Raw genomic sequence first — 21933 nt, forward strand, 5'->3', positions numbered from 1 at the left:
ATTTTTTTCACAAGTTAGTAGAAAAATAACATCATGGTTGCCTTATTAGCTAAATGCTTTTCTCCATTTGCCTGACTATGCCTGACTGTTGAAGCAAAAGCCTGATGTCTGTAACGCGTGTGGTTTATTAATTTAAAAAGAACTAATGTGCATGTGGTTTGAGGATTGTGTGGTTTAAAATTTTAAAAATAGATCCCAAACCTCACATCAGTGTAAATGTTTTGAGTATTTTTAATTGAAGTTTTAAGTACAAAAAAGAATGTGCTGTAACACTTAACAAATAACACACTAACTCTTCCAGGTTTGGGGGGTTCTTCAGAGAGCACATCAGATGAATTATATTAATTCAAAGAAAACTTACATCAAGCTGCATGGAAAAATCATGAGACACAGTAAACACTACAGAGAGAACTGGTTCTTTATAGCAGTGAGCCATTTTCCAAAGAGCACTGCACGAGGTTGTGCGTAGATACATTTTCCTTAGCTGTTTGCCAGGAGCAGAAGAGGAAGAAGCATTAGTAATGATATGTTACTACATTGGGGTTAAGGCTGTGCACTTGCAATGGCCATTTAATGAACTAATTTGATGCTTTGGGGTCCATGTTGCAAGAGTGACCATGTGTTAATGGCTACACATGCTGCACAGTTGCTCGAGAGCTATTTTGACCAGCAATACCAAGTTTGCTGCTGTGGAAACTTAAATGTGCTTCTCCTTCAAGCAATTGCCCGCACTATTACAAATTTTCCACAGCTTTCCAGATTTGTCTTGTGGGTAAATGCTTTTATTTAATCCTTATGCAGGATTTCCAAGTGATGTATTATTGCTACTGCTTGGTATGTGATTGCTACTGCTCCTGAGCCACCTTATCCGTTTGGGTGTTTTAGGGTTGTTCATGAGGACATCTTTTAAGGTGGGTGCTTGTAATGAAAGAAGCTGTCCAGCCACTTCTGTATTGGGCAAATACATCTTCTTTTCCACGTTAGTGCTATTTATATTACTGTGCCACCTATGACAGATGGGCACAAAGAGGATCACTAGATATTTGATACTGAACACATCTACAAAACAATTCCTCTTAGAAAGAGATATCTTCTGTGGTAGGGTTTTGGGGTTTTTTTGTTAATTTACTGTGCCATGACTATGTGTACTTGTTCCGAGAAATATGTAACAGCTCCTGCTAGGAAAACAGTTGTCATCTTGCCCTGTCTCATGCTCATCTTTTCAGATACCAGTACACAAGAAAATAACTTTATTTCCTTTCCTGAGTCACATAATGATCACTTAAACTTTCTCATCAGTACCTTAATCAGTAACCGTTCTAACTTGATTTCTGCAGTTCATGTTGACTAATTTTCAATACTTATTTTCAGATAGACTACTTGGATTTTAACACTGCAGAACAAATAGATTGTATGTGGTAGTCTGAGTTGGAACTTTATTCTTTGATTTTTCTTCTCTGTTAATTCAGATACCAGATCAGCAGACAGAGATATCAATAAAAAGTCAACTTGCAGTGTTGACTCACCCTCATATGCTTTCATTTTGTATTTTGAAATTAAATTCCATACTTATGGAATACCTGTTACTGTACAGAGCAAAGCCATTAAACGAGAACTAGTAGTTGGAATAAAATGTGTGTTGTTTCTAACTAGTGGAGGGAATAACACTTAATTATACAGCTATGAGCAAATAAATTAGAGATTCAAAAAAAAGGAAACTAGGAAAATAAATTGGTTGAATGTTTTTAGGGTCACCCCCCCAACACCTCACTTGCTTTACATAACCCTCTAAAATGTGTGTGTATGGATATCACCCATTTTTGAGATATTTGAAGTGTGATATATTGATGGCTATCTTTGCACACAGCAGTGTTTGCAGTATGGTAGTCATTAATCGCTGTATTACAGTAGGTCTTAAGAGAACATGCTGGGGTATGAATATTTGCGTTACAGATGGTATTTCTCCTAGCAGTTGCTGGAAATACTTGTGAATGACCCTGTAACAAATAATTTTCGCCCACAGAAGGAACTATGCAGCTGTTTACTCTCTCCACAAAACCATCCATCTGGCACAAAAATTGAAACATGGAATTTTGCTTTAATACAATACTGACTGTAAACCAAAGTGGAATATGATCACTGGTAAATGGGATGCCTCGCAGGTAAAATGACCTGTGTTGAAAAGCATGTTCCTTAACTTAGTTATAAACCTTCACTTGATTTTCATTTATACTGAGAGGCCCTTTGAGAACAGACTGTAAATTAATGTGCACATCTTTATTGCTACTTGGAAGGAAGATCGTCAATCTTTTTGTGCAGACAGCCTGAAGACTATAAAGAAAGCAGTTGTTATGCTTTAACTTCTATAAACTTAATATAAATTAAGCCAAATATCCTTGTTAAAATGTGTTTTATTGCATTAATTAAATGGCTTGTTGGAGATGCCATATAGTTGGATACCACTTTAGCAACAACAAATAAATAGAAAGGAAGAGGAAAATCAATGGCAATGGAGAAGGGGAGCACTTGAAAAGGAAGGGGAAGAAACACTATTTACCCACAGTTGGGAGAAAAGCAGTGCTTTCATTTTGTAAATATCTGCCTGTCATCCATTTCCAAATGACCTGAAGATTTTTCAGCTGTTCAACCAATACAAAGTTAAAGGAAAAACAGTGACAAATGGAATTAATGAAGCTGATTTTTTCAGGTTCTCAGTGATAAAGAGAACAAACTGATGGCCTGAACGTAGCCTGGAACAGACATCCTTGTGCATTAGCTTAAGGTTTTCCTAGCTACTCCATGCACCACTCAAGGAGTGCTAAATTAAGATATCTCCTCTTTCTTGAGAGCCCAAGTTGTAGACATGGAGCAGAAATATGCAGAAGTGGCACTTGTAACTACCTGGAAGTACAGACCGATCCATTGTAATTTCTGCTTTATTTAACGAGGGAAGGCATTCCAATGAGCTTCATTTGCTCATGAGTCCCCTGTCTCACGGACAGAGTCTAGAAATACACTTTCCTCAAAATGCTTTGTTAGGGAACAATTTAAGTAGCTACCTCTCCCTTCCTATAGAGAAAGGTAAAAGAGATTTAGAAAGAATGCTTTTGCAGACCAGAACTACTACCTAGAGTGCAGGTGTTAACCTCCCCTATGTTTTTGTGGGGGGACGCAATCCTCAGGTGCGATGGGAAGGCAGCCTAAGATCAGATCTTAACCTCAAGTATGACCAAGAGAAATAAAGCAGAATGAAAGCACTAAGTGCAAATCAAATGGCAGTGGTCTTGAGCACAGCTTGAATAGCCAGGTTGCTCTCACAGTACCACATCTCTCTCATAGCTACCTCATCTAAAACAGTCCAGCCAACCCATTTACTTCCGCCTACCTCTGCAGCTTCTGTAGAATTACAAATTCGGCAGTAGAGCAGCTGATGTTCTTCGCTTGTTTTGGCTCTTTCCTAGCGTAAGGCTTTTTGGTGGTAATCGTTGTGAAACCTTTGTGTGGTGTTACAGACTCAAGTACTACAGGAAAGAGCAAAATGACCTTGGAGAGCAAGAGTTGGATTTGGAATCAAGTTACTTTTTGCAGCAGGCCTCATCACTAAGCACTGATGATAGCAATGTACATCTAGAGAGCCTTGTCCAATCTAAGTCCCATGTTAGTTTCTGCTCAGCAGTGTGATAATATTGTCCTCTAGAAAGCAGCATGTTATATTGGCATAACGACCGTTTGATGGTAAATAAAAATATCTGAACTCTTTTAGGTAATTATTATGTTTGACATACCTGTCTACTATTATGCCACTTGTAAAGCTGAAAGAAATTGCTGCCTGTTAGTGGTCACTTATATAAAGAAAACTACACCCCAGTAATGAATGCAATATGTAAGCAGCTTATACATGCTAATATCAGGCTCTGACTTGAAGTATGGAAACACTAATCCATGTCTTCAGTTTGGCCTTGTAAAATGATTCTCTGGATACATGGAATCAGGCTCAAATTAAAAACTGACTTGCGACCTAAGTATGATGCACTAGTTCATTTTGTGTGATAAGGCTGTGCATTGCTGGAAAAAAACAGTCAGATCCCAAAGTTTTCTGTCTAGGGAAATGAAAGGAGAAAGGGTGGTGAGCCTGCCTTCATTACTTCAGCTAGGAGCACAATGAATGGAAACATACAAACTACCTAAACCTTTCACTGCAGTGTTATTAAAAGGCAAAGTTCATCACTGTGAGTTTTGAAGCAGAAATTACTTGCACCCAGTTCGAAGAATATCTGCTACTTGTTTTCCCAAATGTGCTTTCCAGGGTTTTACCAAGCTGTTCATGTTCACAAGAAGTTTGCTGGTCCTAGAGTCTTCCTGGCCTGCTATAAGGTAGTCAGTACCTAGTTTGAAGGAGGAAAAAAAATAAAAAGTAAACTAAGAAGAACTAAGAAGAAAGTAAGACTAAACACAGAATTTCTCAATTTCTTAATGATCTGGCATGTGGTATTGTGGCATTTTAGCTTCATGCACTTTTTATATCCCAGCTTGTGCACGTGCAGTCTTACCTATATAGATACCTTCGTGGGCATGTTGTCAGTGCTGACTCCTGGACACACAGGTTAAATGTCGTACAAATATGTGCAGAAATTAAAAGTACAAATTGATTTAGTTCCAGTGGATTTACCACTTGCAAATTCACTACCTCAGTGTGCAGGTGACCAGTTTTGAGTCTGATCTCTGACCTTTGTTTTAAGCCAGTATAACTCTGTATGCTTCAGTAGCATTACTTCTGGCCTGTGTAGGTATAATGAGTAGCAGAATTCAATTATTATATATGATAATAGTAAGCCAGACTTCTTAGACCTATAACCTTAAGATACAGGTATGTGGGCCTCAAAGAACAAGGTCTGTGAACAAAAAAGTAGATAACTGCACGTGCAGACTAGGAACAAGTACCAGTGAAAATCATGTCCCTGACTTAGATAGATAAGCACTCCTTGTGCTTTATGAACTGTGGCAATTAAAATTCCCTTGTTGATCAGAACTTGGAGGAAACAAGGGGCACCCACTGCAAATTATGTGCGGGGCTGGATATTTTGGTTTTGTAGTATTATTAATAGATGTGCAGAGCATGGACTGCACATGTGTATTTTCTGGTTTTGAAAGTGCCAGAATACGCTATGCACGACTAGATTTGGACTGGCAGTTTATGATCTTTTATTTTCAGCAGCCTCTATGTGGAGGTGTTCAGGGAAGAAAAGTGTTTTAAAGTCATACACCCAGAATAAGTTTTGTATGTTTGCTGTTTTCCGTTTGTTTAATTTTACTTGTTATTGTAAAATTTTGTGCTGGCTGTTTGATCTTAGCTGAGATTTGTACATCCATCCTGATGGAAGGCAGACAACCTTTTTATATCCACCCACTTAACTTCCAAAGAGCAATTCTTTGGGTTCCATCTGTGGAACGAAACTTTTTGGAGTAAAGACAAGAAGGAACTCAGAGTCGAAACTCTTGGCAACAGAAAGACCGCATTGTCAGTGTTCTGGAGAGAAACAAAATAAACACAATTACTGAAGTGCCTGAGAGAGGCTGCATGCGGACTGGCTGGTGGGCAGCCTAAAGGGCCGGATTAATCTACGTGCCCTGTGCAGCTCAGCTGGCGTGGCTGTTCAGTATGACAGCCGTGTGTTCTGCCACAGCAATCCACGCTTCCTTCTCGCAGTTAGGAGACTCCACAGCAATTCAGACCTCAGGAAACGGAACCATCAGGCATTCATGGCAGGATACAAGGGCTAACCTGCAGTGGTGGGGCACCCTAATAGGTGATCATTCAGTTACTGTCTCTCACAGATGTTTAATGAACTGTTACTCAAAAAACTCAGAATTGCCACCACTGTTTACAGGGGAAGCAAGGTGTGGGCTGGAGTAGCTGCACTGCTCATACAGTAGCTGTTGAAGGTAGTTTAAGTCTAGCTCCTGTCCAGTGGATAAAGGTTCCACCTACTGCCTCCTAGCACACCCACCACAAGGAAGTGTGGTTTGACTTTGAGTGTTTAAACCTGGAGTGCCTTAGAGCTGTCCTTTTTCTTAATACTCCACAGAAAGAAATAGGTTTACTCTGCTTTACGTACCTGGAACTGCTTTACCACAATTGGTTTTGATCTCTGTCAGTCTCACACTGCATGGCTTTCTTCTTTTCAGGGAGTTATTCCCAATCCGCAGCAGTGCAGATATAGAGGGTGAGACTGATGAACATCTGAGTGTGACCCCACAGAACAAGTACTATAAGCATTTTGTCCTTACCAGGATTGAGAATGGGACAGGTACATCCCCTGTTGGTCCAGGATTCGGGGTAAATGCTTCTGTTGCTCCGAGCTATTTTCACTTTGCCTGATTTCAGGATCTTCTTCACTTTCACAACAACTTCTGCATGTGTCCCTTTGTCATGAGCTGATAGGATTCTTGCTTTTATCACTGCCAGAAAACATCAAGATAAGACCAACAATGAATTTCTAAGTGATTTAACACCTTGGAAGAAGACATGAAAAACACTGAAGTTTTACAGAAGGTGTGTTCCACAGCATTCATAGTTCCTTCCAAATGAGTTTGGAGAGGAAAACTGGATTTTTCTGTTTGACAGTTTGAAAACTTGTGTCGAATTTGTATAGCTTTAACTCTGACCTTTCAAAATTCATGTCCTGTGGGAAGGGACTGTCTCTTCCACAGGAAGGAAGTCAGGAAGTTTCCTGTCAGACTGTAGGCATGTCACATGGTGAAATTCCATGATTGCACAACAAACCAGAAAAAGTATTTTTGTTTTGTGGTCTAACATCTGGTTGCCATGATAAATTTCTGCTCCTTTAACTTAGTAGGATCCATAACTTTTTGGCAGAGTAGTCTCATCCAGATAGGCCCCACAAGCAGGCTTTGTTGTGTCATGACACAAACACATCAAACCTTTGAATCTCAAAGCTTTCCTTTCTTCATGTGATGGCATGAACCAGGTGTTCATAACCCACAGTATTAAATATGTTCTCGGTAAGCAAGCATGGCCACGTGAGCCTGCACAATGAGTGCAAAACTAATGGCAGTTTAGATGCAAGACTTTTATCATTTATTCTTGATCTAGAGATCCGCAGACTTCAAATCATAGCACTCCAGCTGCAAAAGGTGAAGGTGGAAAGGAGACACCAAGGAACCTGGTATGAAACAGGCTATTCACTGATCAGCTCTGATCAGAAGTTGGACGTGTCGCTGGACAAAAAGGGCAGAAGAAATCCTACCTCTTATTTCATGACTTTGCCAGTTCTGTAATTCTTCCCTGCTAACAGCTAATAATACGCATAGAAAACATAGTGAAAGTATCATACCTTGAGGGCATGTCATCTACTTACCATAAGCATATTTCATTTGGCAGAAGTCAGTGACACTTCCAAGCACCTTCTCTTTGCACACACACTTTTCTAGCAGGAAAACCACAGAACACAAGGTGTTGGAGAAGAGCCAGGACATGAGACATGAGAGAGGAAAGACAAGCAAATGCTATTCAGTTATAAATTTAAATGTATGTAACTTCTATAATCTGGGTGGACCTGAAGTTTGAGAGTGAACTCAGCTATTTGCAAATCTGTTACTTGTTAGATGATACAGTAATTGGTCTGATATCTTATCAGTACTGTTGAGTAAAATGAAGCCCTCATGGGGCCTATTATATAGATAATAAACTGATATTTAATAGAGTTTTGTTGGATCCAGGTATAAATCAAGTAGGTAAAAATACGTTTTATTCAATCACATAAGCTAAGAAATGCTGAACTTTGCTGTTATTAAGGCAATATTCCTCTCAGGGGAAGTCTTGATATGCAACAGGTGGCATTGTTACCTCTGGGCCTTACAAAGTCGTTGATGCTATTAAGTGCTGACTTTCACATTTGGCAAGCAAAACCGACAACAGTTAAAGTATTAAAGGCTCCACCTCATTCCATAAGCTTGCGTCATTAGCTGGATACAGTATAATTCTTTGCTTTCTCTTTTGAGCTGTTGTGCCATGAGGAATTCCTTATTCTTAAAATCATTTGTGTGCCACCCCAGAGGTGGCTGCATTTCAGTGACAGCTGACACGATATTTTTACAAGTGGCATCTGAAGTTGTGGGAAACTGAATAAATACTTGAGAAGGAGCTGTGCAAATTCATAAGCATTGTGACTATAATTAGGACCACAAATGGAGAGTGTTTTTTCACACAATCTTAATTATGTCTCATCAGTTTCCAAAAACAAAGTGCTAGAAAAAACTAGAGCCTTGTTTGGAAAATAACAATGTAGGTATAATAATAACCAACGATAGTTCAAATCAGCAGATGTTGCCAGCAGATGGGGGACAGACTGGAGCTAGAGACGAGTAGGAGAATTTAAGTAGGGGTGGAGAGAAGAAAGAGCTTGCACTGAGGGAAGCTTCCCGCTGTTCCCAGACTCTGGGCTGTACCTGGGTGCCTCAGGGCAGAGAATCCCTGCTCGTGGTCATTCCATTTCCACTCATCTTCACTCTCATTAGTTGGTGTTTGCACAAGGTCAGGGATTCGTCCCCCAATGGGGATATTGAAGAATGGCTCATTGTCATAGCTGGAAGGGAACAAAAAAGAGAAGACTTGGTTAGGACACAAGAAGGGGGGAAGCAAGTGTTTGTAGCATGTAGCTGCATCCAGACAGGTAAACTTTCTCTCCAGGTTGGGAGTGTAAATAAGTGCAAGACTTTATGCCATACAGAGAAACAACAAGATCTAGGCTTTTATTTAGGCCTCAGCAGCCCTGCTGACTTAATATTTTTAAGAAATAACTGTGTATTGAGCCTTCCTTGCTTTTTTTTTTTTTTTGAGGTTAGTTTTGGTTTTGTTGTTTTTTTGTTTATTTTTACTGAACCAAGTGACTCAAAGTTAGTGGTCGCTTGCTGGCACCACTATGATCTAAGGATACCTGCAGAACCAATAATGCTGCAGCCAGCCAGCAAGCAAGCCATGGGATTTCTGTACTGAGATTAAAGCATGTTTGGGGTGCAGATGCCTGCCTTCCAGAAACAAAAAGGGAGACCTTGTAACTTTTTACCCTGGGCACAGAGGAAAGGCAAGCTCTCCAGACTCTTCCATTTATTTCCAAGGCAAATAGGTGCATTTAGAAATGCTGTACAGACTACTTTGGTGCGGTGGACTTGCTTATTACTGCCAAAGTCATCATTTCTAGTTTGCCTTGGATAATACAATGGATTTACATGTGTGGCAGACACCAAATGGAATCCAAGAGACATTTTATGACTTACAGCCACCTTTTCAAACCATGTGCATCCCCTGGTCCCCTCCAGCATCCTCCATTTACTGTCATCACTGCACTATTTCAGCTAAACTTTGTTTCATTTTTACAGAATCCCATCTCAAAGCGAACCCAAACAAGGGCTTCTTTACCCATTGAAACAGTTTCCAGTATGCTGGTCGCAGTCTCTGGCACAGTCACAAGGACGACAGCCATTCTCTCCAAAGCCCCAGTAGCCCATGAGACATCTATCGCAGTTGGGGCCCGCCACACCTGGCTTGCAGTAGCAGAATCCCGTCTTGGGGTGGCATCGCCAGCTCCTGCTGAAAGTTGCGTTGGCTGAACCCATTGGCTGGCAGGAGCAAGCTATGGAAATACGGTAAGAGGTGACTGAGATTATGTGCCCAGGGGTCATCTGGTTAAGTGACATTTTTGCAAGGCTTGGTAGACCCCTTTCCTCTTCCTGATGCTCAGCAGTTTTATATCGGAACAATGCAGGTAACCATTGCATTGTCATTCTGTGCTTGCAATACTCAAACTCATTAAACACAGCAAAACAAATCCAACCAAGACTCATGTATGTGAAAGTAAATTCTTTCCTGCTCCACAAGTCTGGAACATACAAGGTTTTGAAGCAGTGGCAGGAGGCCTCCACTGTGCGTTCAACTTTCAAGAGGCTTTCAGGTGATTCACAGAAAGATTCACTAACATGGATATGGTCTCAAATGTCAGCTACTGCCTGCATATATTTCATCTTTCCTATGAAGGAAACAGCACAAAACTAGTGTTTCTTCTGGGGCTAGATGTGGCTTATGCAGGTGGTTCAGATGACCTGAAATATTTCAATTTCTGCCTCCAAAAAGTCCACAAATTTCCTTCACTGGGAATTCTAAGGGATGTCTCACCATGCAGTACTGTAGGTGTGGGGGGAAGCTGATTAAATTTATTGTCCAAACACACAAACAGTCTTCTTGAAAGAAAAGGTGACAGAATGGGAGAGGATCTCTAAACTCACTAGACATACTTCATATATAGCTGAAGAGCAATACAAGGAAAAAATAAAAGATCTTCAATGCTATCGCATGTTTGACACCAGCCTTGGCAACTCAAGACAACATAGCAGTAGTTACATCTCCTGTGGGCCACTCTGCCTTCAAATACTACAAATTGGCATAGTCCCATGGCACCAGTATATTTCCAAGGTGACAGCATAAGGGAGTGAGATGAAAAGTCATATCTATATCTATCTATCTAGTGTTGCAAAGCCAGGCTCAGCTGACTTCTCCTCATCAGGAAAGAGGCAAGCTGAAATGGTCAAGCCTTGTGCCAACAGCTCTGCATAGGTAAAATAAAAGCAATAAACATACCCACCCATTTTGATATTCAAACAAATTAGATTAAAAGGAGAACTAAGCTGAACTTTTATATTAACAAAGCGGTGTGCCCTGGCTTTTGCTTGTAGCAGAGACTGAGAAGTAAATGCATCACTACATCATCCATCTGGAAAAGGGGAGGAATGAAACTCTTATGGCTAAGACCTGCTTTAACAGAGATTTTCGGTTAAATGTTGGACACCCAAGGTGTTTGGATAGCTTGGATCAGGGGCCAGCCTTTTGGATGGTTATCTGAACCAAACATGATCTCCAAAGCTTTTGAAGTTTGCCCATCATTGCTACTAATCAAACTACTTTTCTTCATGAGCTCACAGATAGTAGAACAAATGAATGCTCTGATTCCACACGTCATTTTCCAAGGGGAGGGGGAGTATTTGACTACAAAGAGTGTTAACTGTAGCAAGTGCAGATTCACTTTCGTCTACAACCTCACATTTGATGCTCAAGAAAAAATATCTTCCAAAAACAGTATGAGAAAAAGGGTGAGCAGTTTTGTTTAACAGGCATTTTTCTTATGATCTGCTTACTACATAGTTATTTTTTTCACCATGCTCTGTGTTCTTTATGCCAGTATTTTTAATAATATTATTACACTCTGCTGTAGACGGATCTCAGTCAGTTGTTTTCAAGGGACATTAGCACAATAGCCTAAGGACAGAAAATAAGCGTGCTGTCATGGGCAATGTACTCAACACAATGAGCTGGTAGGCGAATGGCAGCAGGCTCGCCTGTTTGCCACAAAGCAGTCTTGACTTTGGGAGCAAACCCAGGGATTTTGCTGTCAGTTCTGGAGAGCAGGTGTAACAACGAAGCGCTCATTAGCATTGACAGTTTCAAAGGCAAGTTCTGATTTGTCGCTGCTCAACTTGAATTCCTTTTGCCCAGATTTTTGCAGGGCTGACTACATCATCCTAAAAAAGAAGACATTTAGTTCCATCCGCCACTGAAAAAAAATGGATGCCTTAGATTTGGGGATAAGGAGCAGAAACTCATGCTTTCTTTAATGCAGGTTGTCTACGGTTGACAAGAAGTCAGAGGTTGCCAACATCTATGTTGGCTTGAATCCAGGTTTCTGATTTCATTCTAGTATCTCTGTAGATAGGATCTACCTGTGGAGTTTTCACCTGAAATTCCTCATATTTCTGCAACTTCTGGATTTGTCTTCATTCCTATTTTACTTCCAGTTTTCATGTTTTATCAGTGAGGGTCACATAACAGACGGGTATATCCTTAGCATCATTAGCCTCCCTATTACCAAGTCTAGATTCTGATTCAAGACAAGGCCTTCTCCCAGCCTATCCCTAAGGGAAAGTATTGCAGGACAGTGAATGACAGCATTGACAACTGATAAGGAGGTAGAAAAAAAAAGCATGCTTTTTGTTGTTGTTGTCTTGTTTGTTTGGTTTTGAGTTTGTTTCTTAATTTATTTCAGGACTGCAGTTGAGGAAAACTGATGTTCCCAAATGAACTGTGAGGCATATTTCCCAATTAGAAACATGGACAGCCTTCTGGTGGATCAGAGAGCAAACTGGATCAGTAAATGTACAACACTTTCAGATGAGTTATACAAGTGGCTTGCAAATGCTTTACTCAGTCTGTGTTTATTTAGCATTTCAGCTTGGGTGTGTACATTGTCTGGCTTACAGAGTGTTATGGCCAAATTGCAGTTATGCATCTAAGGAAACTCCCCAAATAAGAGCTCACTTGCCACATGCTGAAGGGACAGTTGTTGATGACTGGGTTTTATCTGCTTAATAGTATCACAGATTTGAAAATAAACCTCATAATTAAAGGAACAGAAAAGCAAGTTTCCAAAACCTCATCCTTTTACATTTCCCAATATTTAACAAAGAACCTTCCCCTGCTGAGTTTTGCTTCTTTCCTCTTGGCAAACCCTAGTCTTCTCTTTATCCACCTCCCTGTCTAACAAAACATAACCCAGCATGACAATGGCCTTGTTTGTCAAAGGCATCATCAATTATGTTAGGGACGGTGTGCGGACAGTTCTGGCCCAGAGATGGCTGGTTTGTATGGGTTCTCCCCTTGACAGCAGTGTAATGAAAAACACTTCACTGTGTATTAGCAGCATCCTCTTGGCTTTTACTCTAAGTTTTTTTGTCACTCTACTGGATGTAACATACTGTAAAAGAGGGAGACAAGAAATAAAAAAAATGAATTATTCATACAACAGTCTCCACTCAAGTCTTCAATAAATCTGTCTGCCCTCAGCACAGCTGTCTTCTCCATGTAATTAGACACAGATGTAAAATGTAATCTGGGTTGCAACAGTGTGGTCCCACATTATAGGAAAATAGCAAGAGGTCCAAGTAGCTCAGTGGACTTTGAGGCATCTCCCCTTAAACTTCTGTCTAGTTACACTGCAGAAGATATAGTTGTGAGCAGACCGGCTATTTGATGAAAAACAGGCAACAACGCCTTTTGAATCTGAAATATATACATGTGCATCTTTTGAGCATATGACCAAGTCAGAGCAATTTTTAAAGCATGTCAGATGCGGGGATTGACTCAGCCAACGATGCTTCTTAACTGAAGGCAATAAGATAGACAGCTGTGTGTGTGGTCGGGGCTGATTAAGACAGACTGAACCAAGATGTGATCAGGCCTTTGTGATATCACAATTAAAAGTTTACTCCCTCTGTGCAGAAGTAAAAGGAAGAGCAGCAGAGCTTTTCAGAGTGTGTGTACATGTGCGTCTGGTCACATTTTAATTTTCAACCCTTGTGCTTAGAGTAGAAAGCTTGTTTTCCTGGAGAGCCTTTCTAATGGGTCTACATGCCTGCATTTTTTTTTTAAGCTAAGCCAAGTGTGAGTACAAAAGATGGTGCCATTTCAGAAGGATCCTTTAAGCCTCCAAATAAGCCACAGGAAAGAGCCAAGGATACAGCAGCTTTTCTAACCATTGGTTAGGAAACGATTAGGTTTATGAGTCAAAGCTCTCATACAAATCTATGTTCAAACTGCTTAATCCTCTGTTGTCACCCCCAATAACAAGCAGGTGTCCCAGGCTTGGCTCTGGGACTTTTCTCATGCCTTCCTTTTTCTTTCTTTTTTTTTAATTTAATAAATCTAAACAGTGTTGAAACAAGTCTCTGTACATGACCTGGCTCTCATTCATCCCCAGCTGCAAGGAAGAAGAGAAGCAAAGGGATGTCTCTGCAGATGAAAAGGGATAGCAGATTCACACTTACATGTCAAACTTCAACAGATTTTTTTATTTTTTTTTTTCCAAGGGAATGTCTTTGCAGTCTCATACTGGAGGGTCAGCAAAGGGTGGTTTGGATAGTGCCAGGACATCCAATTGTTATACAACTTTTTTTTTTTCCTAGCAGCGATTAAGAGACAATGCTGTTCATTATTATGACTAATGCTTAAAGACTTTCTGGGCCTGGGCAGTGTCCTGTTCACTTTCTGGGAGCCTGAGGGGGCTGCCACAGCTGAACCTAGACTTTGCTCTGGATGGCAGAGCACTCTTCAAGCGTGCTTTCTCAAAGGGATTAGCACAGCATTTCATTCAGCTTTTTCATCAGATTTCCTTTCCCAGCTCAGTATCCACTGTACACATGGGTCAAGTTTTGATCTCCCATGGAGATTTTTCTTCTCTGATTTCAAAATGGGAAGTTGAGGACCAGGTTGCTCTCACCAAAATAATCCATTCAGTCTGATGTATGTAGTTTATTACTGCTTTTCAGCATTTGCCCAGCAGGTGGGTTATTTAGTGTTGTTTGCCTGGTACTGTTCGCATGGTTTTCTCAAAGTGAGTTGATGAGGTCCCTTCCAACCTCAACTATTCTGTGATTCTGTGAAGTGGTACATGTAAATCCTCACCTTCTGGTCCAGAATTGGCAGCTCTTCAATTTATAATCAGCAGGCTGAGAAAAAAAAAATGTACCTGATCTAATTGTTGCTTTTAGTACTTTTTAACAAGTAACCAGAGTTTTTAGGGTCATACAACCTGAACAATTTACTCATACCACATCAGATTACACTTAACAGCATTGCAGGTCTTGCAACATAAAGGATGGAGAAGATGGTCTCTGTCTTACAATCTGCATGAGGTCTGATTCTAGTATCAGCACTAGGCATAAAGAGATGGTGGTGGTTCTGAAGGTGAAATCTCACCTCAATCAAACTGAGTCTAACCAAAACAATTCTGCCTGTCTGCCCCATGGTTTCCATTTTTGCTGTCACTGATAATAATGTCCAAAGTATGGTAATGGTCCCTGAAAATTGCCTGCAGAGGTACGGCATAAAGTGCACACATACACACTGCCTACATATCACACGGGGAAGTGGGGATCCGTTCTTTCATCATACAAAATGCTACCTTGTTAAGGTAATTTGTCAAAGGGCATTGTAGGAATTGTCCTCCTCACCTTAGATAAGAAAAGACATAGACTAAATCCCCCCCAACACACACACTCCTCACTATATATAAGTTTAACTTTTTAATTATATCTGGAATATCCCTTCTTTTTCCACACAAGTACAAGCATCATGCACACACCAGTCTACTGGAGTTGATGCTCTCACGAGTGAAATGCATGCCCTTCCCTTATACCTTAATATGGCAAGCATTCATGCACGACTTTACATGCCTGTGAAAGGTCTCATTGACTTCAGTTATGCACAGATAAAGTCAGGTTTACTTATTGGTGTTAATGCTTGATCAAACCTGTTCAATTCATCTCAACCAACAGAAACTGTAGTGCAGGCTAGTGATCCAGAATACCTCTTAAGTCAGGGAAAAGAAATAGATACCCTTCAGAGTGCAATTCAGTTCATCTATCACAGGCGTCTATGTTGGAACGCAATAAATCATCCCCTGGACATCCTACTGCTTCTCCACTGACTGTACAGGGAGTCTGGAAAAGACATATAACTTTCAGGTGGCAAGAGTGGAGTGGCAGCAATCTAGGCTTGATTGCACAAGGCAGAGTGGAAACAATTGCATTTGGGGGCCTTCTGCTGGCAGCAGCATGTTCCCAGGTGAAAAGAATGTTATTGTGCTTGATTGGCATGATAGGAATAAAGTTCTTTCAGCAATGTAAATTTCAGCTTATCCCTCTGAATAGATTTTCTTTTGCTATGCAGGAGGCACTACAAGGCTTGTAATGGGACCAGACAAAAGATGCAGAGGTAGAGTCAAGGTCTGATTTCACCCAGGCAGACTGTTCTAGGGTTTCCACACAGGTAGGCTCTATTTTCAAACAATTTTTTTTCCTCTCTGCTTCTCTCCAGTGCACCTTGATTTTACTGGTTATCTAATATTACACATAACATTGCTTACTACACCTTCACCCTGCTGTTGTATACCAGTGTTCATACACAAATACTTTCAGATACCATAAGACTGAAAACTAGTCTTCTGGCATAAAGATGTATCCCTATTACAAACATTTCCCTGTGGAAAATCTGCGCCGAATAAAAATAGGACTGAAGAGAGACCACTGTAGAACACTATGGGATACAGAGTAAATTAGGTAAACTCACCCTAACCCTGTCTGTTGATCAGTTTTCTTTGGAAATTATGAAATCAGAGAGAAAGAGTCATGTGGAAGCAGTCTGTGCTGCCACTAATTGGGAAGATATTCCAGTGGAAAGCGTACAAAAGACCAGAAGCATAGGATGTGCTGTTCACAGAAAGTTTAAGCAATATCACAGGACATTAGTCCCAGGGAGAGGAGTATTTAAGAGAAATCTTGATGAAGGCCATCAAAGTGTTAGGAAAACTTCAAAGGCATATGCTGCCAACAGACATGAGTATAGATGACAGAGGCCAAAGTTCTCCATGCCGGCAACCGATGTCTGAGTTGAAGGGAAGACTATCCAAAGGGAGAATCAAAATTACGTACATTGTTGAAAATAGCATCCTCCCAAATAGATGCCAGATGGAATAAGAGGTGTGAAGCTTGGCAGAATACTCAGAGAACATCTACAGTAAGTAAGGGAGATTTGGGCTTGTTCTGGCTATGTTCCATACTGTCTGGGTGCAAACTACCTTGATCCAGAGGTTATACATGCATGTTAGTGCCTTTGTATGTGAGTTACTTCCTAACACATCCTGCTGAAGTGTTAATGAGGCAATTAATTTGGGCAGAACACCCCATAATACAGCCGTAGAATTCAGAGATAAGACTGTGAGCTCTGATTCATCTGTTCCCATATGGATATGCACCTCCTGTAGCCATTATCATATACATTTATGTTCACAGATGTTGCACAATCAAATGGAATTTAACAAAATCTTACACATAAGCCCGTAGTCTTAAGAGAGTTGCAGGAAAAAGTTAAATGAAACATGCCTCAAGTGAAAAACAGAATCACATTATTTTGAATGCAAGCACAACAGGAATGTACTTTTTGCCAGGATGTAATGAATTTGGAGAACTATAGCAGTTGGCAGAAAAAAATAAATTGTGACACCACAGGGGAATAGCCACAGAAAATCAGGAAAATTACCTTTGATCAGAAAACTGAAGTCTAGGAACAAAATACAAAGAAAGGATAGTAATACTTCCATAGTAGTTGATTCTTTCAACAGGCTTCCACCACTCATTTATCTTCACTGGATATAACAGTAATCACTTACGTTTGCAGACCTCTGTAGAAGACATGGGTTTCCCTTTATCTCGGTAATACCCTGGTTTGCACCTTTGACACCGATGTCCCTCTGTGTTATGCTTGCAGTTATCACAGACTCCACCACTGCGTTTTCCTGATGCCAGCCAAACACTCAGATCAAAATGGCAGCTGTCAGCATGGTTATGACAGCGACACTCTGATGGGAAACAGGGAAATGTACTTCAGGCTTATCCAATAGGCACGACACGCTATTTAAATAGTATCATTTTCCTACTGTGAATCATAGAGGAAATATCTGAATACAACACATTTCCTCTGCTCGCAATCCTTGACTTTCATTTAAAAAAAAAATCAAAATTGCAACACAGAGAACACCCAAGAAGCTTGGGTGGTTGCAAGTTGTGTCATATTCTCATAGTAAAACAAACCTATCTGATGGTATCGTAAGCCTTACACAAAACCCTAGAATGCTAAAATTCAGGAGGGGATATAAGTGTGGGCAAAAAGATTTCCACCTTGTGAATTCCACTTTCCAATAGCCCAAATGCATCAGCTGCAGTAAAACAATAAGCATACTGAAATATTCCATCAAGGACCAGCAACTTATCACCATTTCTGTAATGGCACCATTAATGTGAATTGATGACGTCTCAGCTAGAGAACTTTGCCTGCTGTCATCGTCAGTGCTCACCCTGAAGCCCTGGATCAGTAAACCCCCTCCCACTTACTTCTGCATTCATTTGGTGCCCCTGTTTTTCCATCTCCTGGCTTCCAAGGCTGATCGTTGTATAGTGGTGCACATTTCTCACAGTGGTCTCCTGCTGTGTTGTGTCTGCACACACACTTCCCATGGACCTGTCGGGAAAGAGAACACAAACAGTTACAAGCATTAACACAGTGTAGTGCCCAACAGCCTCATGAAGATCTGGGACTTCTGCACAGCTCTCCCACAGCTGCCTGACTCCGTTAAGAAATCCACAGAGCCTGGAGCATACATGTAGCTTCATCTCTTCACAAGTGGATTTTTCTTTTATCTTGTAGTTTAAACACACGTGACAACAATTTAACCCTTCTGCTGGCTATTTCACTTCTATGGACAATGGACAGAGGCCAGACTGTTTAAGCTATGTAAATAAATGCAGCTTATTTTAACTGATAAATTCAGGATAAGAGCATGCAAAAAGCCAGAGCAGGTTGTCACCTCCAGACAGTGTCAAATACAGTCTTGGTTAGCAGAGCTGAGTCACAAGAGAACAGAACACAGCCTAACAGAGGGTGTTGGACCCTGTCTTATTTGGTACTAACAGTGATCTGGAAGATGGTAATTAAATCATCATGAATTACTAAATTATAAATTGTTAGAAAAACAAGCAAGTAATCCAGGACCTCCCAGCACAGTTAAAAATTGAGCAAAAATAATTGTGAAACCTGGAAAAATACCAGTCAGCAGACCCACAGAGAAACAATCCAAACCACATGTTCTATGAGGACAGCACAGATGCTGAAATAGACCTAGGTACAATAGGCACCAATTTACCAGCCTACATATGAATATGCAAAGAACAGATGATCAGGAATGACCCAGTTAAACTTTGGACTGTGTAAGAAAAAGCACTGTGATTCTAAGTAGAGAGGAAATAGTTATTTATTGTTCAGTTGTGAGAAAACTGTACCTCCACTACTGGTTTCAGTTCTGACCATATTGTTACCAGATAATGAGAAACTAGAAGATGTTCAACCGAAACTGGTGTGGATGAAGAACAGAGTTGATCTACAGGAACTAAACATATGAACCTACCTAAGCGATGAAACAGAAGTTCACAAAATATTTGAAGGAGAAACACTGAAGTGACAAAAAGTCTTGACTAGAGATGGCTGAATAATGTAGTTTCCTCTGCGACTATTTGCTTGAAAAGTTATCTGAAGAAAGATCTTGCTTCCTCTGTACTTACCTGCTTTCAGTGGAATACAATAATTTAATTTTACTCATGAAAATATTTTAATACATATCTGTTTTGAAATGAGGTATTCACGCTAGGAACTTGATATCAAAACTGGGCGAGTCCAGCCTTCAAATGGAAAGGTACTATTGAAATTAGTTTCACACACAATAATAATAACCAGGTCCACTACAGGTGCATGAGATTCTATAATTGAACTATCTCCAAAAAGTGCTTTACACATTTTTTTGTTGTTGTTGTTAATTTATTAAGAAAAGATGGCAATATGTTTGCAATGCCTCAGAGAAAGGCCTCTGAGAAATTATTTGAGGAAAGGTGGAACCATAGGTCTTGTTCCTTGCCCACCACAAAAGAAGCTGTCAATTAGTGGCATGTATTTCACACGAAGGGAGACACTTGTTCTAGAGTAGCAAATGAAATCTGGGACTAGACTCTCTCCCCTGTGCACAGTTCAGGATGATAAGCTCTGTAACCACCATCACAGCTCTGCCCACTGCACGTTACACAAAAAGCAGAAACTGAGATTTCATTTTGACTGTGGTGTGAATTGAATGTAATCCTTTAATCTCACCACTAATGTGAGTTATGCTTCTCCACAGTCTTTCCTGAAAGTCAGACTTCCCCTTTGCAGTCCTCCCTCAACCTCATCCCTCATAGCAGGTAGCTTAGGATGAAGACAGAAACGTTCAAAACAGAGTGAGCGCTCTCCCCTGCCCCCAAAGCCATCTCCCTGCAGCAATTTGCTCTCCGCTGCCCTGGTTTTTAATCCTCCCAGACCAGATATGTCATGCAGCTAGCAAAGGGGATAGGCTGCAGCTGATGCCATTGCCCCTCTCTGGCCAGCTGGCAGATTTGCTGCTGCACAGAGCGGTTGGCTGCCTCCTCACGGAAGACTGAGCACAGACTTCAGGGTATGCATTTCTCTGTCAGGGCTCAGCACCAGCAAACCTCAGGAGGATACAGCTTGTAGCACATTATGGGAAGCCTCTCCAGACCTTTGTCCAAGAAAGTCATCCATGTTCAAAGTACTAAATATGATGACAAATTACAGAAAAACAATAATACCAATAAGAAAGTGTTGGGCTTTTCTACATCTGAATTCAGGTCTTCAGGCTTTTTAGTTCCCCCTCTGAACACAGTGACTTAAAAGCAATGAGTCCTTTTCAGAAACCATAGAACAGAGAAAAGGACCAGGACTGAGGAAAAAGTGGGCCTGACCCAGAACTATAGAATTATTTTTTTTAGTGACCCCCAAACTTCAGACTTTCTGAACTTTGCAACTGATTCCAAAACAGACTAGAACCAAAAATTTCTTAGTTTACAGGAAATGCCTGTGTATTTCAGCACAACATTCGTAAATTGTCTTTTTTCAAAAAGATTATAGGTATACAAAATATACATTTTCTTTATACAATAAAAATCACATGAAAGGAATACAGAGACTACACAGCTGGGAAATGGCAGAATTAAACTATGCAATCTTGTTTTAGCCTTGAATGATATGATCAAATATTCATTATTCCACAGGACCCTGTGCTTACAGTGCACAGCACAGATGGTGTGAACACTCATGAACAATTATTAAGAGTAAACAGGAAAGTTCAGTGAGAAAGGAAGACTGAAGTTGGTCTTTGAAGCTAAGTAGATGCGTTCATTTATCTGTTGTCCACTGATTTGTTTTGTTGCAAGTTGTAGTTTGTGGATACTATCTAGGGATGACATGTTGCAAGTAAGACAGAGGCATAAAGGAAGCTTCCTGCCTCCCTACTATTGAACAGTTGCAAATATACTTCAAAATACATGGAAGGATGACTGGCTTAGAACAAGGAAGAAGCACTAATAGGTATTAGGAAAATAATAGAGGATAATTGAAGAGAACACAAATGTGCCTGTGTTTCGTGTGACTGGGTAGAAGATGTTTAGTCAGTGAGAATCATCTCAGGCTGCATTCATAGGAGAAAGTAGTTAAGGAGGAGAGTGCAACATGAAGTGACAAGTACAGAAAGAGGATCAAAAGAAGAGAGCAAAGAAGCAACTCGGTAAGTGGTAATGACAGAAAGACTGGAGGAGAAATTGAGCTGTGAAGAGACCTGTTACACTTGAACAAGATGTGAAATGAGGATAGAAGGGGCAGAAGTAAGTAACAAGAGAAACAATGTGTTCTGTTAGAGAAGAAGAGATAGGAAAGGCAGCCAGGGATTGAAGTCCAGGAAGGAACAAGAATGATATATAGGAAATTATTAGATAAAATAGGAAATGAGATATCTGCTCAGGGAAGGAAGAATGTGAGAGTCACACTCAACACCACAAGAGCAAGCAGGTCTCTGACTTGTTATTCCCTGCTGAAATACATTAACAGCTCTTAAGTGGGTCCAAAAAGCAGTTTGTGCTCCCTGCATAACACAAGACCTCAGGATACACAGGATCTCACTGGATGATCAAACCACAGTAAATAAAATATTTAAAGAAATAGATATAAGGGAGAGACATGTTTTTCTAGGTCCTAGAAAGGAAGGTAGAATTAAAAGTAGATGATATGATAGATGACTATCATGGAACAGCAATGACATTAAGGGATAGTGACCACAGCAAAGATTATGCCCTCGCTTCAAGAGCAGCAAGAGACAGGCCTAGAACCAAACCTACAACACCTGACCAAAGCCCATGCTAGAAACAGAAAGGGAGACA

At 40.5% G+C, this 21933-nt stretch overlaps 1 protein-coding gene across 1 annotated transcript in view; it reads right to left on the reverse strand.

Moving 5' to 3' along the window:
- Positions 1–213: 213 nt before the first annotated feature.
- Positions 214–21933, reverse strand: part of LOC106045060 (netrin-4-like) — a 52050-nt gene continuing 30330 nt past the window's right edge. The window contains exons 4-10 of the mRNA XM_013195380.3: positions 18013–18139; positions 17292–17480; positions 9440–9653; positions 8470–8606; positions 7380–7448; positions 6289–6459; positions 214–4385 (exon numbers count right to left, since the gene is read on the reverse strand). Coding sequence (XP_013050834.1) covers positions 4249–4385; positions 6289–6459; positions 7380–7448; positions 8470–8606; positions 9440–9653; positions 17292–17480; positions 18013–18139 — 1044 coding nt within the window. The 3' untranslated portion in view covers positions 214–4248. The remainder of the gene's footprint in view (positions 4386–6288; positions 6460–7379; positions 7449–8469; positions 8607–9439; positions 9654–17291; positions 17481–18012; positions 18140–21933) is intronic.

The sequence above is a fragment of the Anser cygnoides genome, chromosome 10 (assembly GCF_040182565.1).
Source record: "Anser cygnoides isolate HZ-2024a breed goose chromosome 10, Taihu_goose_T2T_genome, whole genome shotgun sequence".
NCBI classification, from domain to species: Eukaryota; Metazoa; Chordata; class Aves; order Anseriformes; family Anatidae; genus Anser; species Anser cygnoides.